The sequence below is a fragment of the Pterocles gutturalis genome, unplaced genomic scaffold (assembly GCF_000699245.1).
Source record: "Pterocles gutturalis isolate BGI_N339 unplaced genomic scaffold, ASM69924v1 Scaffold53627, whole genome shotgun sequence".
Classification (NCBI taxonomy): domain Eukaryota; kingdom Metazoa; phylum Chordata; class Aves; order Pterocliformes; family Pteroclidae; genus Pterocles; species Pterocles gutturalis.
Window position 1 is genome coordinate 1 of NW_010112246.1, and position 20,696 is coordinate 20,696.

At 36.0% G+C, this 20,696-nt stretch overlaps 2 protein-coding genes across 2 annotated transcripts; one reads left to right on the forward strand and one right to left on the reverse strand.

The window, feature by feature from the left end:
* Positions 1-116: 116 nt before the first annotated feature.
* Positions 117-8,276, forward strand: SLC24A5 (solute carrier family 24 (sodium/potassium/calcium exchanger), member 5). The gene is made up of 8 exons (XM_010073947.1): positions 117-294; positions 1,654-1,737; positions 1,829-1,932; positions 2,254-2,354; positions 3,142-3,425; positions 4,144-4,350; positions 7,224-7,325; positions 7,882-8,276. Exons 1-8 carry the CDS (start codon positions 228-230, stop codon positions 8,202-8,204), a joined length of 1,272 nt encoding a protein of 423 aa, XP_010072249.1. The 5' UTR covers positions 117-227; the 3' UTR covers positions 8,205-8,276.
* MYEF2 (myelin expression factor 2) lies at positions 7,034-20,026 on the reverse strand. The gene is made up of 16 exons (XM_010073946.1): positions 19,803-20,026; positions 18,548-18,600; positions 17,280-17,287; positions 17,079-17,172; positions 16,018-16,212; positions 15,182-15,335; positions 14,764-14,813; positions 14,614-14,677; positions 14,368-14,469; positions 14,117-14,167; positions 13,974-14,042; positions 13,587-13,685; positions 12,463-12,534; positions 11,056-11,264; positions 10,898-10,949; positions 7,034-9,082 (listed from the first exon to the last, which is right to left on the reverse strand). The coding sequence occupies exons 1-16, from the start codon at positions 19,840-19,842 to the stop codon at positions 8,919-8,921; spliced, it is 1,476 nt and encodes a 491-aa protein (XP_010072248.1). The 5' UTR covers positions 19,843-20,026; the 3' UTR covers positions 7,034-8,918.
* Positions 20,027-20,696: the final 670 nt, after the last annotated feature.

Below are 20,696 nucleotides of genomic sequence, written 5' to 3' on the forward strand. Positions count from 1 at the left end.
GTGCCTAAATGAGATCTAGAGCTCTTTGAGAGACAGACCTCTAACGCAGAGGTCGTGCAGCCTGAAAAATGGAAAGGGATTGGGATACGTAACACCTTTGCACTCAATTTTTAGAAAACAGGACGGGTTGTATCCCTTCTTCTTCATCGGAGTTTCCTGAAGGATTTTTTACACCGCAGGAGAGAAAGGAGGGAGGAATCGTTATCTATTTCATCATCATACTGTACATGTTTTTGGCCGTGTCCATTGTGTGCGATGATTACTTCCTACCTTCTCTGGAGATCATCAGTGAATGTAAGTGAAGCGCCTGATCTCCTGTGAAAGTGCAGCTCGGTGTAGAGCGTTCTCTTTAACACGCTTCACAGGTGGAGTGCTCTGGAGACAACACTGAAGAAATTCCAGAGTCTCCCTGCACAGACTTATCAATACAGTATTTAATTTGATAGAATGTATCAATACTATATTGAAAAAACATTCTCTGGTTACACTCTGCCCAGGTATTCACTTTAAATTTGCTTTACCTGGAAGATAATCTTAAATCTGCCTCAGTGGAACTTTGGGGTGAGCACTAATATGTCCAGGTTACTGGTACAAGAAAAGGGAGTGGAGGGCAGGAAACAAGACCAATGAAGAACCAAACTTCTCCCTCTGTTAAAACATGGGAATGAGGTGCCTTGCTCAAGTTTCTGTATTTCTCTCAAAGTAGTGACCAAGAATCAAGATGAGCTACTGTTTACGTATTAAAGGTGTGATACAGGAGGAAAAGCAACACCACGGTTACAACTATTCCATGAAATCTAATTGACCTGTAATAATTCCCCTGCAGAAGACCACTGAATTAAAGAGATGGTCTTGGCTGAGGGTTCAGCTTTTCATTGCCAAGAATGAAAAAAATTCCCTAGGGAGACTGATACCTGAACACTGGAAAATATTCTCCAGACCAGAGCACTTACAGAAAATGTAAGCTTAAACATTGCTGTAGGGCTGATATTTTATTGATGATAAAAAAGCATTTGTCAGACTTTTTCCATAATTAGCCACATGTCCCTGTTCTTAGTATGCAGAACTTGATCCACAGAGCGAGTTACATTTCAGAAGCAGTCAACTTACCAGTACAAAAATCTCATTTCATTCAAGCAAGACACAGGCTCTTATACTGTCCATACGAAGTGAAAATTTGATTTTAAGATCGCAGCACTGGTTTGAATTTAACTAGTATTTCTGGTATGTGAAGACACAGTAGCATGGATTTCCCTGGAAGACAGACAGACTTGACATGGATCATGTAGCAGTATCACACTAGAGTCCACGGAATTTCCCCACGATTATTACCTGTATCGAACAGAGTTAAAGCCCACATACATATGCCTATTTTACACATTAAGATCATGCCCAAATCTCTTGTATTATTGGCACTACTTTTCTGGTATTTAAACTAATTTCTGTAATAAAGTTAGAAATAAATTAGCCCAATAAATGAAGCTATGTTTTCAATATATTACCAATTTCAAATAAATGCATTAACTGTATGAAGTAATCAAAGTTCATTCTATTCAACTGTAGTAGCTTCTAACATTATACACTAATGCAAGTAAAGGGTAGAGACTACTGAAGAATTTATTTTTTTAAGCAATTCTTTTGCTCTATCCTCAGGCCTTGGCCTCTCTCAGGATGTTGCTGGAGCAACTTTTATGGCTGCTGGAAGCTCTGCTCCAGAGTTTGTCACTGCTTTTCTAGGTAAGAGACATATGTTTTGGCTCCACAGAATCTAGAATTCTTTTCTTTGCATGCCAAACTGAAACATACCAGAGAGTCATTTTCCTTACAGGAGTCTTCGTGACAAAGGGAGATATCGGCGTCAGCACCATCCTTGGATCAGCGATCTATAATCTTCTTGGTATTTCTGCAGCTTGTGGGCTGTTTTCCAGTGTGGTACGTATCAGCTTTGATAGTTCTGCTTCTAAGAGCCAAAGGGTTATCCTTTCTGATTTGCCAACAAAAGCCAAGAGAGACTTACTATGACAACTGCCAAGTTTATTATTTAGTAGCAAAACCAGCATGTAATCAGTTTCAAGATAACTTGCTATGAAAGTTTTTAAAAACACTAACTTGTTAAATATCATACTTAAGTCATTCCTAAGAATCTTATTTTTTTACATAATATAGAAACAACATATTGATGCAGCATTTACAGCACTTGGTAAAAGTATGACAGACAAGTTTAAGAAAAGTAAATGAATCTGTGATCTGCAGGTTTCGAGGCTATCCTGCTGGCCGCTGTTTAGAGACTGTCTGGCATATACAATTAGTGTAGCAGCGGTCCTTGCGATGATATCTGACAACAGAATTTACTGGTAAGAGCACAAGTAGTGTATAATTCATGTTGACTGGAGATTAGTGAGACACTGTTTTGAAAAATAAAAAACCAAAACCCAAAGTAGCCTGAACTGCCATTCACTAACAGAAACAAGCATCCTGTTGGCTTTAAAAAAACCCAACATATTAAATCACAATACTTGTAAAGATTGTTACCTAAACATTCAAACCCTGCATATTTATAAAGTTCGATCTGCATAGTTTTGTCTGTACAGACTTGACAATTTCTATCATAACTGTTGGGGCATAGCAATTAGTCTTCATAGTTTACTCCTTTTGAGCCTTTCCTTTGATAGCATCTCTGTTAATTAAAACATTTGTCTGTCAGAAGCAGATCATGAGCTTCTGATGTTTCAACTCTCTTCCGTCAACACTGAAACTCTTATTGCCTCAACAAGGCAGTCAGGTCCAGCACTAAGGTTCTGAAGTTTGTAACTCAAATAGCACACACTATCCCTCTCTTTAACCATCACATAAAGACTCAAATTTTGCAAACATCAGTAAGATCCCCTGGAGAACATGCAGCTATACAATGCACAGACAAGATTCTGAAAGGGAGGGGAATTAATGAAACTGCTGAAAGACATGGGGACCCTCATGAACTTCCGTAACACTGGCCATACAACTGCAAATAGATGCTTTTGTATGTTTTCCTTTTACTACTCACGCAAATCTTCTCTCTCTCCTTGAGCCAGCCATTTTAATGAGTTAAAAAGTTGGGGGTTTTTATATTATGTGTTATGCAAGATCTGTTTTTCATTCTAGGTATGAAAGTGCATCCTTATTATTGATATACGGGTGTTATATTCTGGTACTATGTTTTGACATTAAAATCAACCAATACCTCATGAAAAAGTTCAGCCCCTGCTGTACGTGTTTTACAAAAGCTACAGAAGAGAATGCTGAGCAGCAGCCACTGGTTGGATGGAGGGAAGAGCGCGGACCACTAATTCGTCAACAGTCAAGAACAGATAGTGGAATATTTCAAGATGAGCTGGACTACTCTCAACTTTCAACAAGCTTGCATGGGCTTGATGAAATCTCTGAAGGTATAAGCATTATTACAGTTGTCTCTATCACTCTGGGTGCCTGTCTGCATCAGTTCTAATTAAGAGTACCTTCTGGGATATTAAGCATTTGTTCACAAAAGAACTCCAGCATAGTATTTAAGTAAATCACTGCTCTTCCCTGGAATATAACATTAAGCAACACCAGAGTGGTGGTGTTTATATGAAGTTAGTTGCTAGACAAAGGCTAGGGTAAGTTTCTCTTTTGTGTCATATTAGAACCGCAGACTTCCATCAGTCTTTGCTGTGCACATTTGAAACTTCCCAGCAACACTGCTTGTAAAATGCAGTTATCAGCAGAAAGACACGCTGGTACTGTACTAACATATACGGTTTTCTTACAACAGTGGCAGGTTCATAGTGCGAGACATGCATGATATCAGAAGTAAAGGAATAGCTATGATGTGGCCACAGATCATAAGTTTTCTCTTCACTTGGGCAAAAACCAGCAGTTGGTACTTACTCTTGGTAATCGTTCTGTGTAAACCTTTAGTTCTCTCCTAGTGACATGGTAATAAACAACATTTGATTTGAGAATTTTTCTCCAGGGTGATGTAGGTACTGGGTGAGACTACAGCTAGAACTTAAGTATTTTTTACCTTTTTTCAGTATTCTCACAAGTAGAGGTTGGTAATATGACTGTATGCTATGGATTCAAACTTAATGCTACAATTTGAAATAGTTACTTTTTCTTCAACAGATCATCCAAGTGTCTTCACCATGCCCGAAGCAGATATGAAGAGAATTTTGTGGGTGTTATCCCTTCCTATTATTACACTACTCTATTTGACTGTACCAGATTGCAGAAGACAGTTTTGGAGGAACTGGTTCATGGTGACATTTTTAATTTCAGCAGCATGGATTTCTGCAATAACATACGTTCTTGTATGGATGATAACAATAGCAGGTAGGTACCTACAGTGCTGCTTCTATACAGAATCAACCAACCAGGAATCACTGAAAAAAACAGTTTTCTCCCTGTGAAGACTTTTCCTTTCCACTAGTAAGTCAGTTTAGCAACACATACTTTACTTTAAAAAAACCTAAACAAAACTAACAAAAATTTATGTTTGACTGTTTAGTTTGCCACCTCCTTCCATCTAATGAAAACCACTTCAGAGTTTAGCTGCTTTATACTGCTTACCATCACATGAAGGACAATTTTTTTTAGACAGCTACAAAAACCAGCTTATATTTAAAAAGAAACAGTTTCATTACACTGCTTCATTAAGTGCAACAATTACACAGCAATAAACTTGTCAAGCCGAAGTCTGACAAACAAGGAATCCACCATGACTGGAATTAAAGGTTCAAGGTTCTGTAAAAGATCCATTATTTCTATAACTGTATTTTTCTTGAACATTATAGTAAGAGATTTGTCATTAAATTAACTGCCAAAAAAACCTCCCAAATTTTTGTACTATTTTATTTCAACTATAGCATCATGTGTTTATTAAACATTCTTGGTGTGTGTGTAACTATACCTGTTACAAACCTGCATCATAAAATGAAGCAGTAAAAGAAGTGCATTTACGTGAGAGACAGGGGTATGAGCTTCTGTGTAAAAACATTCTCTTAAAAATATCTTAAGGTACTAAAGGTCTCCTCATTTCACTGTTTCTCCAGTCAGCTTGAGAAAAAGAAGCAGAAAACAAATCTCTAAACAAGAAAAATGTTACAAAGCTTGCCATTTCCACATCATAGCTCGCTAATCCTGCTCAAGTATTCTGCTAATTCAGCATCCTAAACCTGTTTTCAACTTATCAATGAATAATTCCTTGTTCAGACCAGAAACAGACCTACACATTTGGTAAACTTTTGAGAAATTACTAGTAGATCGCTGGATATAACACCCAACAGGTTCAATCCTTGGTCAAATAATTTTCCACTTGTATCTAAAGAGCAAGAGTTTTCTGTCTGAATGCTAGAAGCCTTTGAAACAGGATTCAAATGAGAGTTATTGCTGTTCTGCTAGACAAAGCACTAATTCATATGAACGCAGGTAGGCTTGGAGATTCAAAAAGTGTATTAATGTTATTCCACTTTGAAGAGTTAACACAAGCAGTATTGGGGTCTTTGGCCCACTACTTCTAGGTCAAATATTTACATGTTAAAAATCTAAAAATTACACACACATATTCAAGTCCAGGTTCTTTCACGAAGGGTGACTCAAAGATTCTATCATTGCATAAACAGCCCATCAGAATGTCACAAAGGTATTGCAGCTGGGGACTACATTTTGATGGTCAAGAAGAAACCTAGTTTAATACACCTTTTTGTTGCTAGCAGATAAAATTTGACTACTTATAGCAAGATATTACTACTGATACACAAAATTAACTAAAGGCTAGAAAAATAAGTCCATTCTTTCTTTAAGATCAGTTCCCAGAAGAAAAGCCTACACATTAAATAGAAGATAAATCTAATAAAAAGAAAAATTAAATTCACCTGAGTTTAGATTCTATGCTATAATATTCAGAGGGCTAGAACTACAGTTAGGTACATAAGGCTGGTTCATTCATATTTCACCATGGTTTGCTTGGTAGGAGCCACTGTCTTCCAGCCTGGATGGTTTATAAAAGTTCATCTTATTTGCCCCTCATCCTACAAATCTCTTACATAAGGAGTGATGGACGAATAAATACCAGTAGAAATAGTGCAACAGGATCGTATTAGTCCCTCTGAACCAAGAAATAGTTTCAAACATAAATTTACTGGGCTGATCTAGACTAAGCTGGTATGTACTAGGCAAGCACTGCTGACCTAGCTTACAAAGTACTGCCTCTTGTTTTAGGAAAACTGTTCTTATCAGTATCCACATATTGCAAGTAAGAATTCAGATTTCAACAACAAAAAAAAATGAACAAAAGTTTAAGAAAAATTACTTGCTTAATAGTTTGAATACAGGTATCAAATATTTCAGCACATTGATGCTCGTTAATGGTACAACTGCTAAAACAGTTTTGAAGATGTGAATCCCTGTATTTTAAATGAGAAATTAATATGCTTACAGGATATGTGGGACTAAAAAACAAGTGGGGAAAAATAAGCTGCTGTTTTAGTAACAATTTAAAACTTTTCTTAATTTAAACCAGTATTTACCTGAAGAAATTCGCACTTCTAAAGGATTACTTGCACTTACAAGTCATAAAAATTCTGCATTTTGATTCTTCTGAAGCCAACAAAAGAACTTTCTAATTGGAGAGAAATGGTAAAGCCATGTAGCTGAGACAGTATTGTAGCAATGATCTTAGTAATCCTTCTCCCCAAGAAAATTAATGTGCTTTTTTCCTCCCCCTTTAAAGACTAGGTGATTATAAGTTATTGCTCCATGACACTTTTGAGCACTAATGATGAGATGCCAAAAAACACAGACTACTGCTATATTTTCCAGAAGGTGAGGAAAAAAGAGTAAATTGTTAGATATTTAAGCTTCTACTATATCTGAAAGAAAAAAAAATCAGAATTGGTATTGTCTTGACCACTGGAGATATTCCACTCAGGTCTTTGAGAAATTTGAGTAAGATGTTACTATAATTTTTTTTTATTATTTGATTGAAGAACAAGGATAAGATGATATTTCTTTGCTGTTGTTCTTGTTTATAACTACTTCATAGTTCAGTCACTTCATATTTAGTCAAGTTAGCTGACAGATTCCTTTTGAAATTACTGTATGATTACTAATCCTTTCTCCAGCAAACTAAGTCCAAAGCAGTTTCTTTGTATGAAACTTAAAATAAAAACATACTTGCATTTTCTAACATTGTTTATCAACTGCAGGTGAAACACTGGGAATCCCAGAGTCAGTAATGGGTCTCACATTACTAGCAGCAGGAACAAGCCTACCAGATACAGTTGCAAGCGTGCTGGTGGCTCGAAAAGGTAAAGATTTTAGTATTCAGGCTCATTCCAATGGATGTGTTTAAAAGGTACTATGAAAAAAAATAATTCTAGTCAACATTTCCAGAAATTCAAGGAGTAACTTCAAAACTTTTGCTCCAGATTCTAAAGCTTAAGTTTACTAATAATAAATAAAAAGCTTACCTGAAGAAGCTGTGGCTCAGACACTTAAAAACCTCTCAGAGTATCTCAGAGAATTATTCTAGATAGGTTTGATTTGTTGTTGATCAGGTGTTACAGTTTTACTGCAAAACACAACTGTAGGTCTTCATATTTTAAGCATGACTGGATTTTATAATAGCCTGCCTAGCTTAAGTGCAACTGTGCAGATGCTGGTGATTTGGGGAGACTTTTTTTTTTTTAATGTTTGTGATATCCAAAACCATGTTCTGTAGAATCATGACTATAGTTCTTTCAATAAGAAGTCTGAAAAGGGTGCTCTGTGAGAACGGAGGGCTGACAGTCTGTTCCTCCAAAACAGTTTGGCAATTTCATACAATATAATTAAGCAGACTTATTTGTATTTCTTCTTTTACAGGAAATGGAGATATGGCTATGTCTAACATCGTAGGATCCAATGTATTTGATATGCTCTGTTTGGGAATACCCTGGTTTATAAAAACTGCCTTCATAAATACGTCAGGACCCATAGAAGTGAACAGCAGTGGTTTGACATACACAGCCATTTCTCTTATCTGTTCTGTTGTTTTTATTTTTCTAGCAGTTCACCTCAATGGCTGGAAAATAGATAAAAAATTGGGAACAATTTGTCTTGTATTGTACTTAGTATTTACTGTATTATCAATTTTATATGAACTCGGCATCATAGGAAACAATCCTACAAGGGTCTGTGGTAACTAGTTTTAATCAGTGATTATACTGATAGAAAAAATAAAAGGAGGAGAGAAAGATCAGTTTCTTCATTTAGTCAAAATAAAAAAAAAAAATTCAAAACTCCCATTGGGCTCTAAATCTTATTTACAGAACCAAGTCATGTCATTAAAGTAATTTAAGTAGAACAAAAACATCACAGCCTAATTGGAGCCCTTTAGAGTCAAGAATTACAGTATGACTACAACACACACGTAAAACCAAAATTCTGAAAAAAAAACATCTAGTTTTTACATTACAATGTTGAAACACACTGAAGGGGGGAAAAATAAAAATCAGAAAACACTAAACAAATCCCACTATGCAAGCTTGAGATTAACAGAGAAAATGGCTTATTTTATTAAAAACAGTATAACCATTCATTTAAACTGAATGACTAGAGACACTTGGCCTAATTTTCCAAAGGCACTGAGCATCCAAAGCTTCCACGGCCTGCAGGGACCTGCAGGTGCTCAGTGCCTCTAAAAAAACAACAAAAATCAGGCAAATTGTCTTTAAAAACCAAACATTGTAAGATTCAGTTAACAAGTATCACAGTATATTAAACACTATACTGTTAAAGGCTGGTGGGATTTAAAAGTTCCTTTTTACAGCTTTTGTAAGCATACAATGTTACTAAAAATGACTTACTAGGATAGAGAAGCTAAACAGACATAGGAATGTTCCTGAACACACAGTTTTAAATTATGCATTGCGATCCAAGCGTACATCAATTTCTCTGCCACTGATTTTTATGCCGTTCATTATCCTACAGGCCTTTTCAGCAGATTCTGGCGAGTCAAATCTGACTGTTCCACAGCCCTTTGATTTTCCATTCTCCATTTTTATTTCTGCAAACATTACATGACCTGAATAAATAAGTTAAACAGCAGTTATTTCAAATGTCTTCAGCACTAACAACTCAAAGAACTCATCAAAACTGATAAAAAAGCATTTTTAAATATAATCTAGGGGGACGGATGACATTAGCACTTTCAGACTGATGGTATATTCACTCATTCACGGAAGATGACCTAGGTCAAAACAGCAGTGAGGAATCCAAATTAAGATCCACTGTTTCAAACCTTTCCTTCACACTCATGTAAGATGACGTATGCCTGCATTTGACCCTCAAGTTTGAAAAAAAGTGCCCTATAAGGCTAAGGGAAAGTTTTGCCAGAAATGTGATGTAACTCACAGGCGTTAACTGAATTATAGTTCAATCCAGTCCACCATGTTTCATCGCAGCAACATATCAAGCAATCACAACAACCAAGCAATTTTGTAAAGAAGCTGCAGAGCAAAACTGGAGCCTTTTAAAGAGTAAAGTTACCAGGTTAGGAGTGGTGGAAAAGTAGCATGCACTATGCAATTCCTGCAGTGTCTTCTTGAGGTTGGACGCTCAACTCATGAGGCAACATTTTTATGTTGATGACCTGGTACGTCGGAGAATGCCTTGAGCTAATTTTTTTGCATATGGCATGTTGTAGCACACCACTCCTGAGCCCCCAAATGCCACTAGGAAGACGACACTTGTCCCTAAAATACATAACTTTTTCTTTTAAAATATCATATAATAGAAGACTGGCCTCTCACTGAAAGAAAGTGGAGAAATATGTTCCTTACAATGTATTTCCTTAGAATACTGGCATGAATACAATCTGTTGCTTATATTGGAATTGTTTTTAGAACTGTAAGCACAACATAATTACTACACCTGTTAGGTGCGTAGGAGATAATGAAAAAAAAAATCCTGAACTCTCTCAAAGTTGCCCAGGCAGTTAAGACTTAAAAAAGAAAGAACATGTTTTGCTATATCCTCCAGCTACAAAAAAAAATGAACACCTGCAAATTTTTCATAGTTGAACTGTGAGAGCTCTAATTTATATCAAATCTGAAAATAGCTGTATGAAGACTGTCTCAGGTATCAGTAGTATGTTTTAAATTATTTGTCTTTTCTGTCTTTCCAAAATAAGGAAAGCCATCCTGTAATTCAGTTAAAGCTTTCCATTCTAAAAGTGCGTTTTCAAAACAAAACAATCATCTATTTCTACACCCAAGCTTAATTTTTCATTCACTTCTGTGAAAAGACAACTCTTCTGACTAAGATAAAAAGAATTATTGGATATTTGTAGCAATCTTATCTTACATAAAAACAGCCTTGATTTCTTAACATCAAGCAGAAAAGCATTACAGCCTGCAAATATACTAATTAGGATCATCTATTTGCATAAAAAACAATCTGCTGCTTTGGCAAAAGTACTAACTCTGATTTGATGCAGCACCATTTCTGGAAGTAATGCATAACCTGGACAGGCCCAGGCCATGTGCATTTGTATCAAAATAAATACTACATTATATACTCTGTGTTTGCCAGGGGATACACAATACCCTCTTCAAAAAAGAAAAAGGTCAAAGAGTAATTTTATTAATGGCATGGGTTAAAGTTTATAGGAGATGAGCACTCAGAGCCATCATAGTCCATACTGTACACTGGTCTCTTGTGTTATGTCATGCCTAAAAACTATATAACTCAGCAATGCTGGGGGAAGTAAGAAAGATTAGGCTAGCCAGATTCTTCTTCAGGATAAGGCAACAACCTCCTGTTCCTGTCCTTATCTAACGAATGCTATATAAAACATGAAGTCAGTGGAGCTGAGCAGGGGTAAGATTCACATACATACCACATTGACTGAACTTCTCCTTTAGCTTCTGCCAGGTCAGGTCAAAAGGAAGCTAGAATAAAAAAAGCATTATTAATAACAAAATATTTAAAAAAAGAGTATATAATCAAACACACACACAAAATAAGCTCATGGTTTCTATGTATTCAAATGCTTACATTTCTCACAAATATCTGGTTGCCTTTGGAGCCTAATCTCTCTCTCATGCCACTTCCCATTGGGCCAGGCACAAATCCTCGATCGATATCAATGTTCCTGTCCAGGCCTCCACCCATAGCTGGTCCCATTCGATCAAAACCAGAACTCATCCGATCTATCCCCATTCCCATTCCTCCAGCCATACTGTTCATACCACCCATTCCACCACCTGCACAGAGAAAGAAAAGGAGGATAAAATAAAAATATCTTTTTAGTAATAAGTGCACAAGTATTTTGTAAAAAAAGATAAAATTAAAAAAAATTTTGTGTCAGAAGGAAAATAACTATAATAAAACTGGTGTAATATAAAACAACTTCATACATGCGCAGTAATTTATCAAGAGGCATGGCTAATATTTTAAGGCAAAATATTAGAAGATACAAAGTGTCAGTTCTAAAATAAAAACCAAACTGCATCAAGCTGTTAGTCACAACATCTAATGTAGTAAAATGTTGAACAGAACTAAAGAATGAAGATTTAAAGGCTGTTCAGTTAACCAATAAAAGTCCGGTAACTTGTACCAAAGAGAGAGATCAAGTAAATAAGTGGGGCAATGTTAAGATATAGATAACTTATCCATATACACTATTGTTTAATTTGCTTCCTGCATTTGTGTTCGGCTTTACTTAATGCAGCCATACCCACACTTAATGACACAATCTTCTAGAGAACAGATGTTACTGCCAGTACTGTGAAAAGCATGGACTCTCCTATGATACATGCAATGAAATGTGTTAATGCGTATTACATAAAGAACTAAGATCAATGGCATTCAAATATCCTATTATAATCTTTCTGGATTCATAATTAAAAATTAACGTAGGGCAAAACTATCAAGTTAATTCATGAGGGACCTTCTCTAAGTCCTAAGCCCCTCAAGATTGCCACTAGCAAGATTTTAGTTTCTCATCTGCTCCATCCTGAGGAACTTGGACATTTGCTGTAACACAAACTCAGTGTTGAAGCTTTGCACAAAATTAAACTCAGCGATAATCTGAAATTCAAGGCTGATTTTTGTTTCAATGATAAGAGATTACTGATGTTCAGCTTCATGAAGTTCACACAAATAACTATGCCTATTTGTCTTTTTTTTGGAACACAAGGTTACTTGAATCACTTCTCTCTCCAAACCAGAGGTTAAAACCATTTTAAAACTAAGATTAAGGGAAAGACTGTATTAGCAAGTTTTCCTCTGAACTTTTACCTCAACAAAACAGCTTTAAAAACTATTAGACCTGCAGTCACATGCAACAGAATTCTACTTCTTCTAACACTGGCAAGACACTACATACATGATACAGTCACACGTACACCATATCATTACACTGCCTGTGCATTTACATTCTATTGAAACAAGTTAACCTACTCATTCCAGATCTTACTGGGCCCATGCTAGGTGCTCCCATTCCTCCTGCAAAAACACCAATCATTGCACCACCTAAACAGAAAAAAATAATGAAGTGACAATAATGAAGGCACCGTTTAGTGACAACAACAAAGCACACACTGATGAAGTACACTGATTTCAATGTTACCTGGCAATTCTTTCCTACACAATATTTTAACCTGTGCCTTTATTATTCAAACTAAACAGGAAACATCTAGTAAGTCACATTAGTTCCTCTTTCTCTATTATGGGATTTAAGTTACTCTGATTTCTTTCTACCTTTTCTTCCTTCTGACAATCTGCCAGCAGCACAAACATCTTCAAACTAAATAAGCCATTTCCCACATTGGGAAGAACAGCTTCAAAACTGAAGGGTTCATCTTTTTTAAACTTCATAGTACAGAAATGCCCCAGTTTCTCCCATTTTTAAGAAACCAATTCAGAAGCTAGAAGCAGCTCTCCCAGTGTCTTTCTTTACTGTGTATGAAGAGTGAATTGATGGAATTTGGTGGGAAAAAAGGAGAAAGAAAGGGAATCAATGCTTAATAAAAGCTATTTGGCAGAACCATGGAATCTCCACAATGGTATCCAATACTGATTCTAGAGTGGTGTAATTCTTTTCATTGAAGTACTAATATTCAGAAAAGTAATCCCAAGGGAGCTTCTAGAATTGTAGAAACTCAAAAGCAGTGCATTCCTGTCACTGCAGAACACAGTGGTCAGCTGCATTTTTCATACCTAAAAGAAACAGCTCAGTTTTTACTTATGGCAAAATAGGTCAATAACTGTCATCTTTAGGCTAGACAGCATTGTTTTAATATCTAAAAAAGGTCACTGCTGCATCTTCCCCTAGATTTGTTTTCTCCACACAGTTCAAAACAGCAACAATTGTCCCCCTGCCAGTCGCTTGTGGGAAATATTTCTCTCTTCTCAGACAACACGCTGACACAGCCACATCAAGACCTCAAAAAAATATGGACTAGCCTTTTAAAAAAAAACTACAGAGGAAGATGACCAAAGGAAACCAGGTCTCTTTTTCTTCTAGTAAAACTCTTCCAATACTATATTGCAATTTCCCACAGAAAATTTAACAGTTACCATACCCATCCTTCCAAAAGAATCTCCAAACCCACGGTTCAACGGCATGTCACCACGACCAAAATCTCTGTCCATGTTTCCTCCCATTCCACCACGGAACACTTCTGTAGAGAGCAAAGCAAAAAACCAGATATATTCTGTTATATACATTTAAGCTGATGTTTCTACAACACTTGCTTCACAGCTACTTGTTTAAAAAGAAGTGGGTTTAACGCACAAGTATTTAATAGGTGCCTCTGACTTAACTCTCACACCAGATCCTATGCCTCCACTCATGCCACTGACTGTATTTCCTTTGAACTCATCTATATATTAGCCATCTCTAAAGGAAGAGCTTTTAATAAATAAATATTAGCAAACTTAATAAGTGTATAAGAACAGTGTTCACCTACCGCCCATTCGGTTGACTCCAAATCCTCCCATATTAGGCATTCCTTCAATTCCACGAAATCCAGCAAGTCCTGTAAAATAAGGAAGAGTGTTTTCTATACAATATTAAAAAAATACTTCATGTAAAGAACTTCACTGCACGTACCGCCTCCCATTCTACTCATTCTGCCAAATCCTGGACCGTCTATTCCCATACCTTTAAAAGAAAAAGACAAACACCATTTAGAAGACAGGTAAGATCCCAACAGATTTAAAAAACGCAGAGACAGCTAACATCTCAAAAGCACACTACACAAGGCTTGCTTTGTCAAGAGTATGTCATTCTTCCAAATAGAGAAAAGACAATTTTAAACTTGGAGCTCTATAAAACTTAAAAAAAAAAGAACACAGATTTACCTCCTGGACCCATGCTCCCCATTCCACCACCCATGCTCAACTGTGTTGCACTGATGGGCTGTCCACCTGGTCCAAGTCCCATACCAATGCCACCAAGACCACCTTGAAAACAAAAAATAAGTATCCCTGAAAGATTGCCTTTTGCATTATAAAGAGACCACAGTAAGCAAAAGTACTACTAAACTGTTTCAAGACTCTAGATCAACATATATTAAGTGCAAGGAGTAGAAAATAGCGTGCACTCACGAGGTAATTGTGAAGTTTTGCTGTCCGCAACACGGAAATCTTCATGAGGAACTGATTTGTCATCCTGATAAAAAACAAGGATGTTACGCTATGATCCTCTCAACGTTTTGGCAGAGACATGTAAGGGAGGAAGAAATGTTGACAACTTACCATTTTTACATGCATGGGTCTATCAAACAGGAACTGCCCATTGAACATAGCTGAAGAAATGCAAGTCAAGGTATCTAATAACTACAAAAGACAATTTAACTATTTCAGAAGAATCACTGTAATAACTTATTATATTTCTGTACCATTTTTAGGAGTCTTATCTTTCCTTACCTAATCTTTATAATGCCAATCCAAAGGCCAGAAGAGACTATACAAGCTGTTCAGTATATAAAAGTTAGTTTCACACATATTAAGCTTATTTGACATTATCAATAAAACATTTTTAGACTCTAGCAGTAAACTCAGTCACTATTAAAAATGTAATCCGCACAGTATTACACTCTTGCAAAACTACACTATCATAAGCCATTAAATACTAATCCATACTTGATCAATTATTTTTCAAAACCAAGGATACATATTGCTTGAACAGCTTCAATTGCTTGTTCAAAGGTAACCGTTCCCATTCCTCGACTCTTGCCATCTTTATCTTCTTTGATGTCTGCACGCTTCACAGTTCCAGCAATGCTGAATACCTCCTTCAGTTTCTTCCAGCCAACTTTAAAGTCAAGCTTACACACAGAAACACATTAGTGACTTCAGTGAACATTCCCGCTCTGCTACTGCATTTGTAAGAGATCTGCTGCATTGTTATAACTCTTCAGCTTCACAAAATACTTGATACATGTAAATAGCCAGGATATTGTAAAATGCACACACTTCAACCAAGTCAAAAATGCCAACTAAAAACAATTTATATTACATACATATATATTACTTTAATTAACATACTAACACTGAGAAATCGATGGGTTCTTGTCAAGAGCAGCTGTACTCCCACAAGTGCCCTTGGAGACATAGTAGTCTTTTGTGCAAATAAAGAACTTATGAAGTAAGCACCTTCAAAAATAACAGTTTAAGTTAGTCGAAAGTAACTAGCAGGACAAATGAAGTTGTGCATTTAATTAAAAAAAAAAAAAAAAAGAAATGCAATTGTAAATAAATAGCAAAAGGATGTAACATTTTAAGTCAACAAATGACTGTGCAGTAATTAGAAGTGCATATCAGCCTCAGACTTTAATGTATATATCATGTCCAAAATCTGAGTATATATACAGCATTTTTAGTGGAATATACTAATTGTGAACTAACATTTCCAATTTCCTCTTTATATTAAAACTGAAATCATGCAGGAATATGAGATGTTTTACACAGATCAAATATCACAGTTATAAAATACAGTTTTAAACTTACATTAGCAACAAAAATAGTGGACCCAAGTCTGCCTGCCTGCAAGTTACTGATAACCTCGGGAGGAATGTTTGGATTATTAAGAATAGAAGGTGGTAAATTCATTATTCCAGGTGCCACGTCAGGTCCATGTCCTCCTGGAAACTGTCCTCCTCCTCCACGCTGTAATGCCCTACGAGCATGTTCACCTTCAGGATCCTGAAACATGAGCAAAAATAGAGCCAATTTAACCGCCAACAAGAGGACTGGCAACAAACAAAAAGGTACTATTTGAAATTCTACATAAACCCATCAAAATTATCAACTAATATCCTTGTCCATGTCAGAGGGATCAAGAACTGAATTAGCATGGAGACCTAATTCCCTCACCTCTAGAGGTGGGTCCTTTCAGATGAGGGTTGAGGCATATTGGCAAAGCACTTGTTGAGGAAGCGTGCACTGCCACTTCACATGCTGTACCTAGCCTATGGACAAGTAGAAAAGATTTCAATCTAAAGGACTGTCAGTCTAGCACCTTCTTCCAAGAACTGAATTAATTTAATTAGGTTTCTTTTGTTTATTAATACCATTATTAAAGTTGTAACAGGACAAAAAGCACCGCATCAGACACCGTCATATAGCACATCACTACAACAGAAATGTTGACGTTAATTTCACTTTTCAGTCAGCACAAGCTCTCTGCTTCCAGCCCCATTTTTGCACATATGTAGTAGTCTGATACTCAGCTCCTTCTGCATCATATTTTGAAGCAGGCAAGCAATGTAAACATAGAATCATTTACGCTGGAATAGAGCTGATGACACTAAGGTACAAATATGAAGTAAAATTGTTATAAAGAAAAACAGAATTAGATTGCTTTGACTTTAGGACACACTTTTTGTCAGTTCATTTGGCATAGTATCGAGACCTTCTGCAAGCCAACCAGCACTTTAGCCCATCAAGAAAATGTCATAAAAAAATAAACTGGAAATTACACACCTAAGATGTTCAAAACACTGTATTGTCATCTAATTAGTTACAGTATTTTCACAATTTCAAATTACAAACAGCAGCAATAACCATACCTCTTTAATATTCAGGGGTCTTCCACTAAGATCATATTTGTTCATAGTTTCTAACGCTTTCTTAACAAATTCTTCATCTTTGAATTCAACCACACTTAAAGGGAACAAAACATTTAGAGTATTAAAATAAAGTTTAAAATGTTAAAATTAACAATGTTCGGATAGTAGTGTGTTTCTACACACATAGAAAAACAAACTTACCCACAACCCTACATCCACGATTTGTCATCATATGCAAAGAGAAGAAAAAAAAAAAAAGTCAGTCAGCACATTGATAGAGCATTGAAGATTCCAGTTAAAGATTCCATCTCACTGTTAAATAACTATTCAAGTTATTTTCAGCTTCAAAATCCATAATACATGCTCTTTACTGGTAGCCAAGCTGAATTTCTCCCACCTTCTCAACATACATACCTTTCAAATGCAAGAGAATACATTATTATTTATTCTCTTTGAGCCAAACCAGAATTAGAAAAATGCCACACAGATCCATGTAGGGACAACTGGGGAAAGGAGGTGGTGGGAAAAGGGTGGAAAGAAAAATAATCCAAAAACAGAACTAAAAACCAATCAAGACACTCATTGTGTCATTAAAAGCTGCCCACTGACTACAAAATTCAAATCTACCTACATCAGGTATACCAGTACAATGAACAACGAGTCTGCATACCTCTTCAGTATTACTAGCATAGTTGAGAAATTACTTTGTAAGAAAATAACCTTATTGACTGCACCAGAATCCTTCTAATAAAGCAAAGAGTTGAGGATTGCTTTAAGTAAAGCAAAGCTGACAGCATGTTTTAGATTTAAGAAGTGTTAAAGGAAGTCATTTACAACAATTGATACAACCTCAGTTAAGAATCAAACCTGCGTTTCTCATGTTCTCACTGCAGGTTCAGAGCTACTATTGGCCAAACTTTTGACTTTTTAAGACAAAGGAACTTTAACAATCTTCACTCTTAGTGCCTCATTGCTGGCACTCTGTTGGCTACCAACCATCTCCATCCATTTAGTTTTAAGAAAGCAAATACATTAATCCAGTGTTTAGAGTACCAACCCTGCCAAGCTGCCAAATCAGGCACTTCAAACGGTATATTCTTAGCTAACATTTTATACTCATTGGCCCCAAGAAGAGAATACTACGCTAACAAAATTTAAATAAAATCAGTGGTTTACTAACCATCCTTTATATGAAAGAGATTTGTACCAAACCAAAGATGTTGGCTAAAAAGAATTAAGTAAATGTCATTTGTTAACATTTACAGAAGTATTTTGTCCTTTACAGCCAGCTAGTTCGGGTTGTGTGAAAGTGTCAGACTACTTCTAATACAAAATCCTCAAGGCTATCTTAATGAAAATCAGTGTAAAAATGAAACTTAACTTTCCAATAACTGGTACAGTTATCATACAAAAATAAAACTGCTGAGGAACTTTTAAACCTCTAGCAGATCATTGCCCACGGCACTTACCCTTGATTTTCCTTCAGCATCCTTAAACAGCTCCACGTATGTAACCTCACCAACTACATAAGACATACAAAGGGAAAATACCAAGAGACAATGCATTTAAACACCAGAATCTTTCTTTACTGTGCCCCTGTGCACAACTCTACAGAGAAGCACCTATTATTCACCAACAATCAAAACCAGACCAACGTACCTCCTGTCAATGGCTATATAATTTAGCTAATTTTCAGAAATATGCAGCAGACACATTCTCAAAAGCTAAAACCAAACAACTATATTTAACCTAATTCATACTACAGATCATATTTTGGCCAGTATGATATAGTTGGTGAACAAATTCAGATATACACAGTCCCTTAACCTAACAAAAAACGTCAACGTTCACTGGAAAGTGTTACATTTATCATCCTACTCACAACACCTGTTTTAAGGTGACTTTCTACCTGAATGTCTTCAGTCATAAGTTTGCCTTCAATAATAACCAAATTTACACATCAAATATTTCACAGCAAGCCACTCACTTTCTAAAGTAGGAAGTTTCAGTAAATAAACCAATCAAATAGTCACGTCACCTTACAACAGATAAACCAGCAGTTACAGAACGGGGGTTCTGGCATTTTTCACAGCCTAAAAGCCAAGTGTGCTTTGCATTACTTTTGAAGAATCAATTTTTTCAAGGAAAACAAAGAACTAACTTTTTACAGAATTCATATATTAGCATTATTTTACCCCAAACTTAAAATAAAATGTTTGGGGTAGTAAGATTACTCTATCAGAGCTGCAACAACAGTAACAAGCTTTTAATACAAATCTCCAGACAAAGAGTCATGGCAGTAGTGGCAATGCAGACAAAGTTAATTCCACAGCCAGATTCCACCAAAGAAATACAAAACAACTTTTGAAAGACATCCTTTATTATTCATGTTAACACACTAAATGTGTTGCTTAAATACAATAGCCCTTAAAAAAATCTACAAAGACTACAGCTAGACAAAACACAATCTCTTTAAGAAGTCGTGAGGTCATGCATATACTCTCTACTGTCACACCAGAATGGCAGAAGATTGTGAGCACTTCATTTACCCATCCTACCCTGCAATGCAATTGTCTCAGATGAAAGAGGGGGAAGGGAGATAGATGTACCAAGGCCAAAAAAAAAAAAAGTTGTCAAATCAAATCTGTGTGGCTCAAAGGACATGTACATTGCATTTAAGTTCTACCCCTTTCTATGTGAAGTATATTATAAGGAATAAGTTACCTTTCTCTCTCATAAGGTCTTTAATAGCTTGCCATTTCATGTCATATGGGATGTTGCTAATAAAAACTCTATTACGATTAATAGTCTTCTTCTCTCCAGTGCTTGCATTCTTCTCCTTTGAATAGGGGTGGAATCTATTCTTATTTCCAAGAGAAGGGATTGCTTTCGGTTTTGCAGCATACTTCTCTTTCACGGGTGCTTTCTCTTCTTTTGCTGTCTCATCATTGTCCCTATATTAAAAAAACCCCACAAACAAAAAAAATATTAGTTTTGTGTTGGATCATTTGACTATTATACCTCCCCTATATACAGCTGTATGCCTCCTATACTATTAGAACTCCCAGGATGTCAAATGTTGGTTTTCAAATTAGGAAAAATAAATTAATGTTACCATTCTAATTCCAAAAATTTGTTGCTTTATCTAGGAAAAAAAAAGTTATAATAGACACATTCACTTTTGCAAGTAAAGAAAGCACATCTTGCTACTTCAGTTGCATTCTATTTCCATTATGTCTGCCAAGATTCAGCAAGATGGTACTATGAAACTACTACAAATTTCAAAATACAACAACTCAGCCAAAAAATAAGCTAAAGCATCCATGCTCCGGTGCTTCAATAATTTTCATATCAGACTTGGTTAAGTTACACGATATTCACCACAGAAGTGAGAGCTGAAACGGTCTAACTTATGGAACAGCTTGATATACTTCAGTGTAATAATAATATACAAAAATGAACTCTAATAGGTTGTAAAACAAATTACATTTTATTTGCCACATAAATATTTATTCACAATTTATGCCAGACTGCTTTTAGACAGAAATTAAAGTTCCATTAAGAACAAATGCTCTTTCACTTTCACTGCTTAACACTACTAGAATTTGAGAACTTGCT

Bases quoted from the DNA above. Each gene is read 5' to 3' on its own strand.
- MYEF2 (XM_010073946.1), bottom strand. From the start codon at position 19,842: ATGAAATGGCAAGCTATTAAAGACCTTATGAGAGAGAAAG. The intron at 16,213-17,078 runs GTATGGTTATTG...CTCATGTTTCAG, and splicing joins GACCCCTGAATATTAAAGAG to GATCCTGAAGGTGAACATGC. The intron at 14,814-15,181 runs GTATCCTTGGTT...GCATTTCTTCAG, and splicing joins TGAAGCTGTTCAAGCAATAT to CTATGTTCAATGGGCAGTTC.
- SLC24A5 (XM_010073947.1), top strand. From the start codon at position 228: ATGTTTTTGGCCGTGTCCATTGTGTGCGATGATTACTTCCTACCTTCT. The intron at 3,426-4,143 runs GTATAAGCATTA...TTTCTTCAACAG, and splicing joins GCTTGATGAAATCTCTGAAG to ATCATCCAAGTGTCTTCACC. The intron at 7,326-7,881 runs GTAAAGATTTTA...CTTCTTTTACAG, and splicing joins CGTGCTGGTGGCTCGAAAAG to GAAATGGAGATATGGCTATG.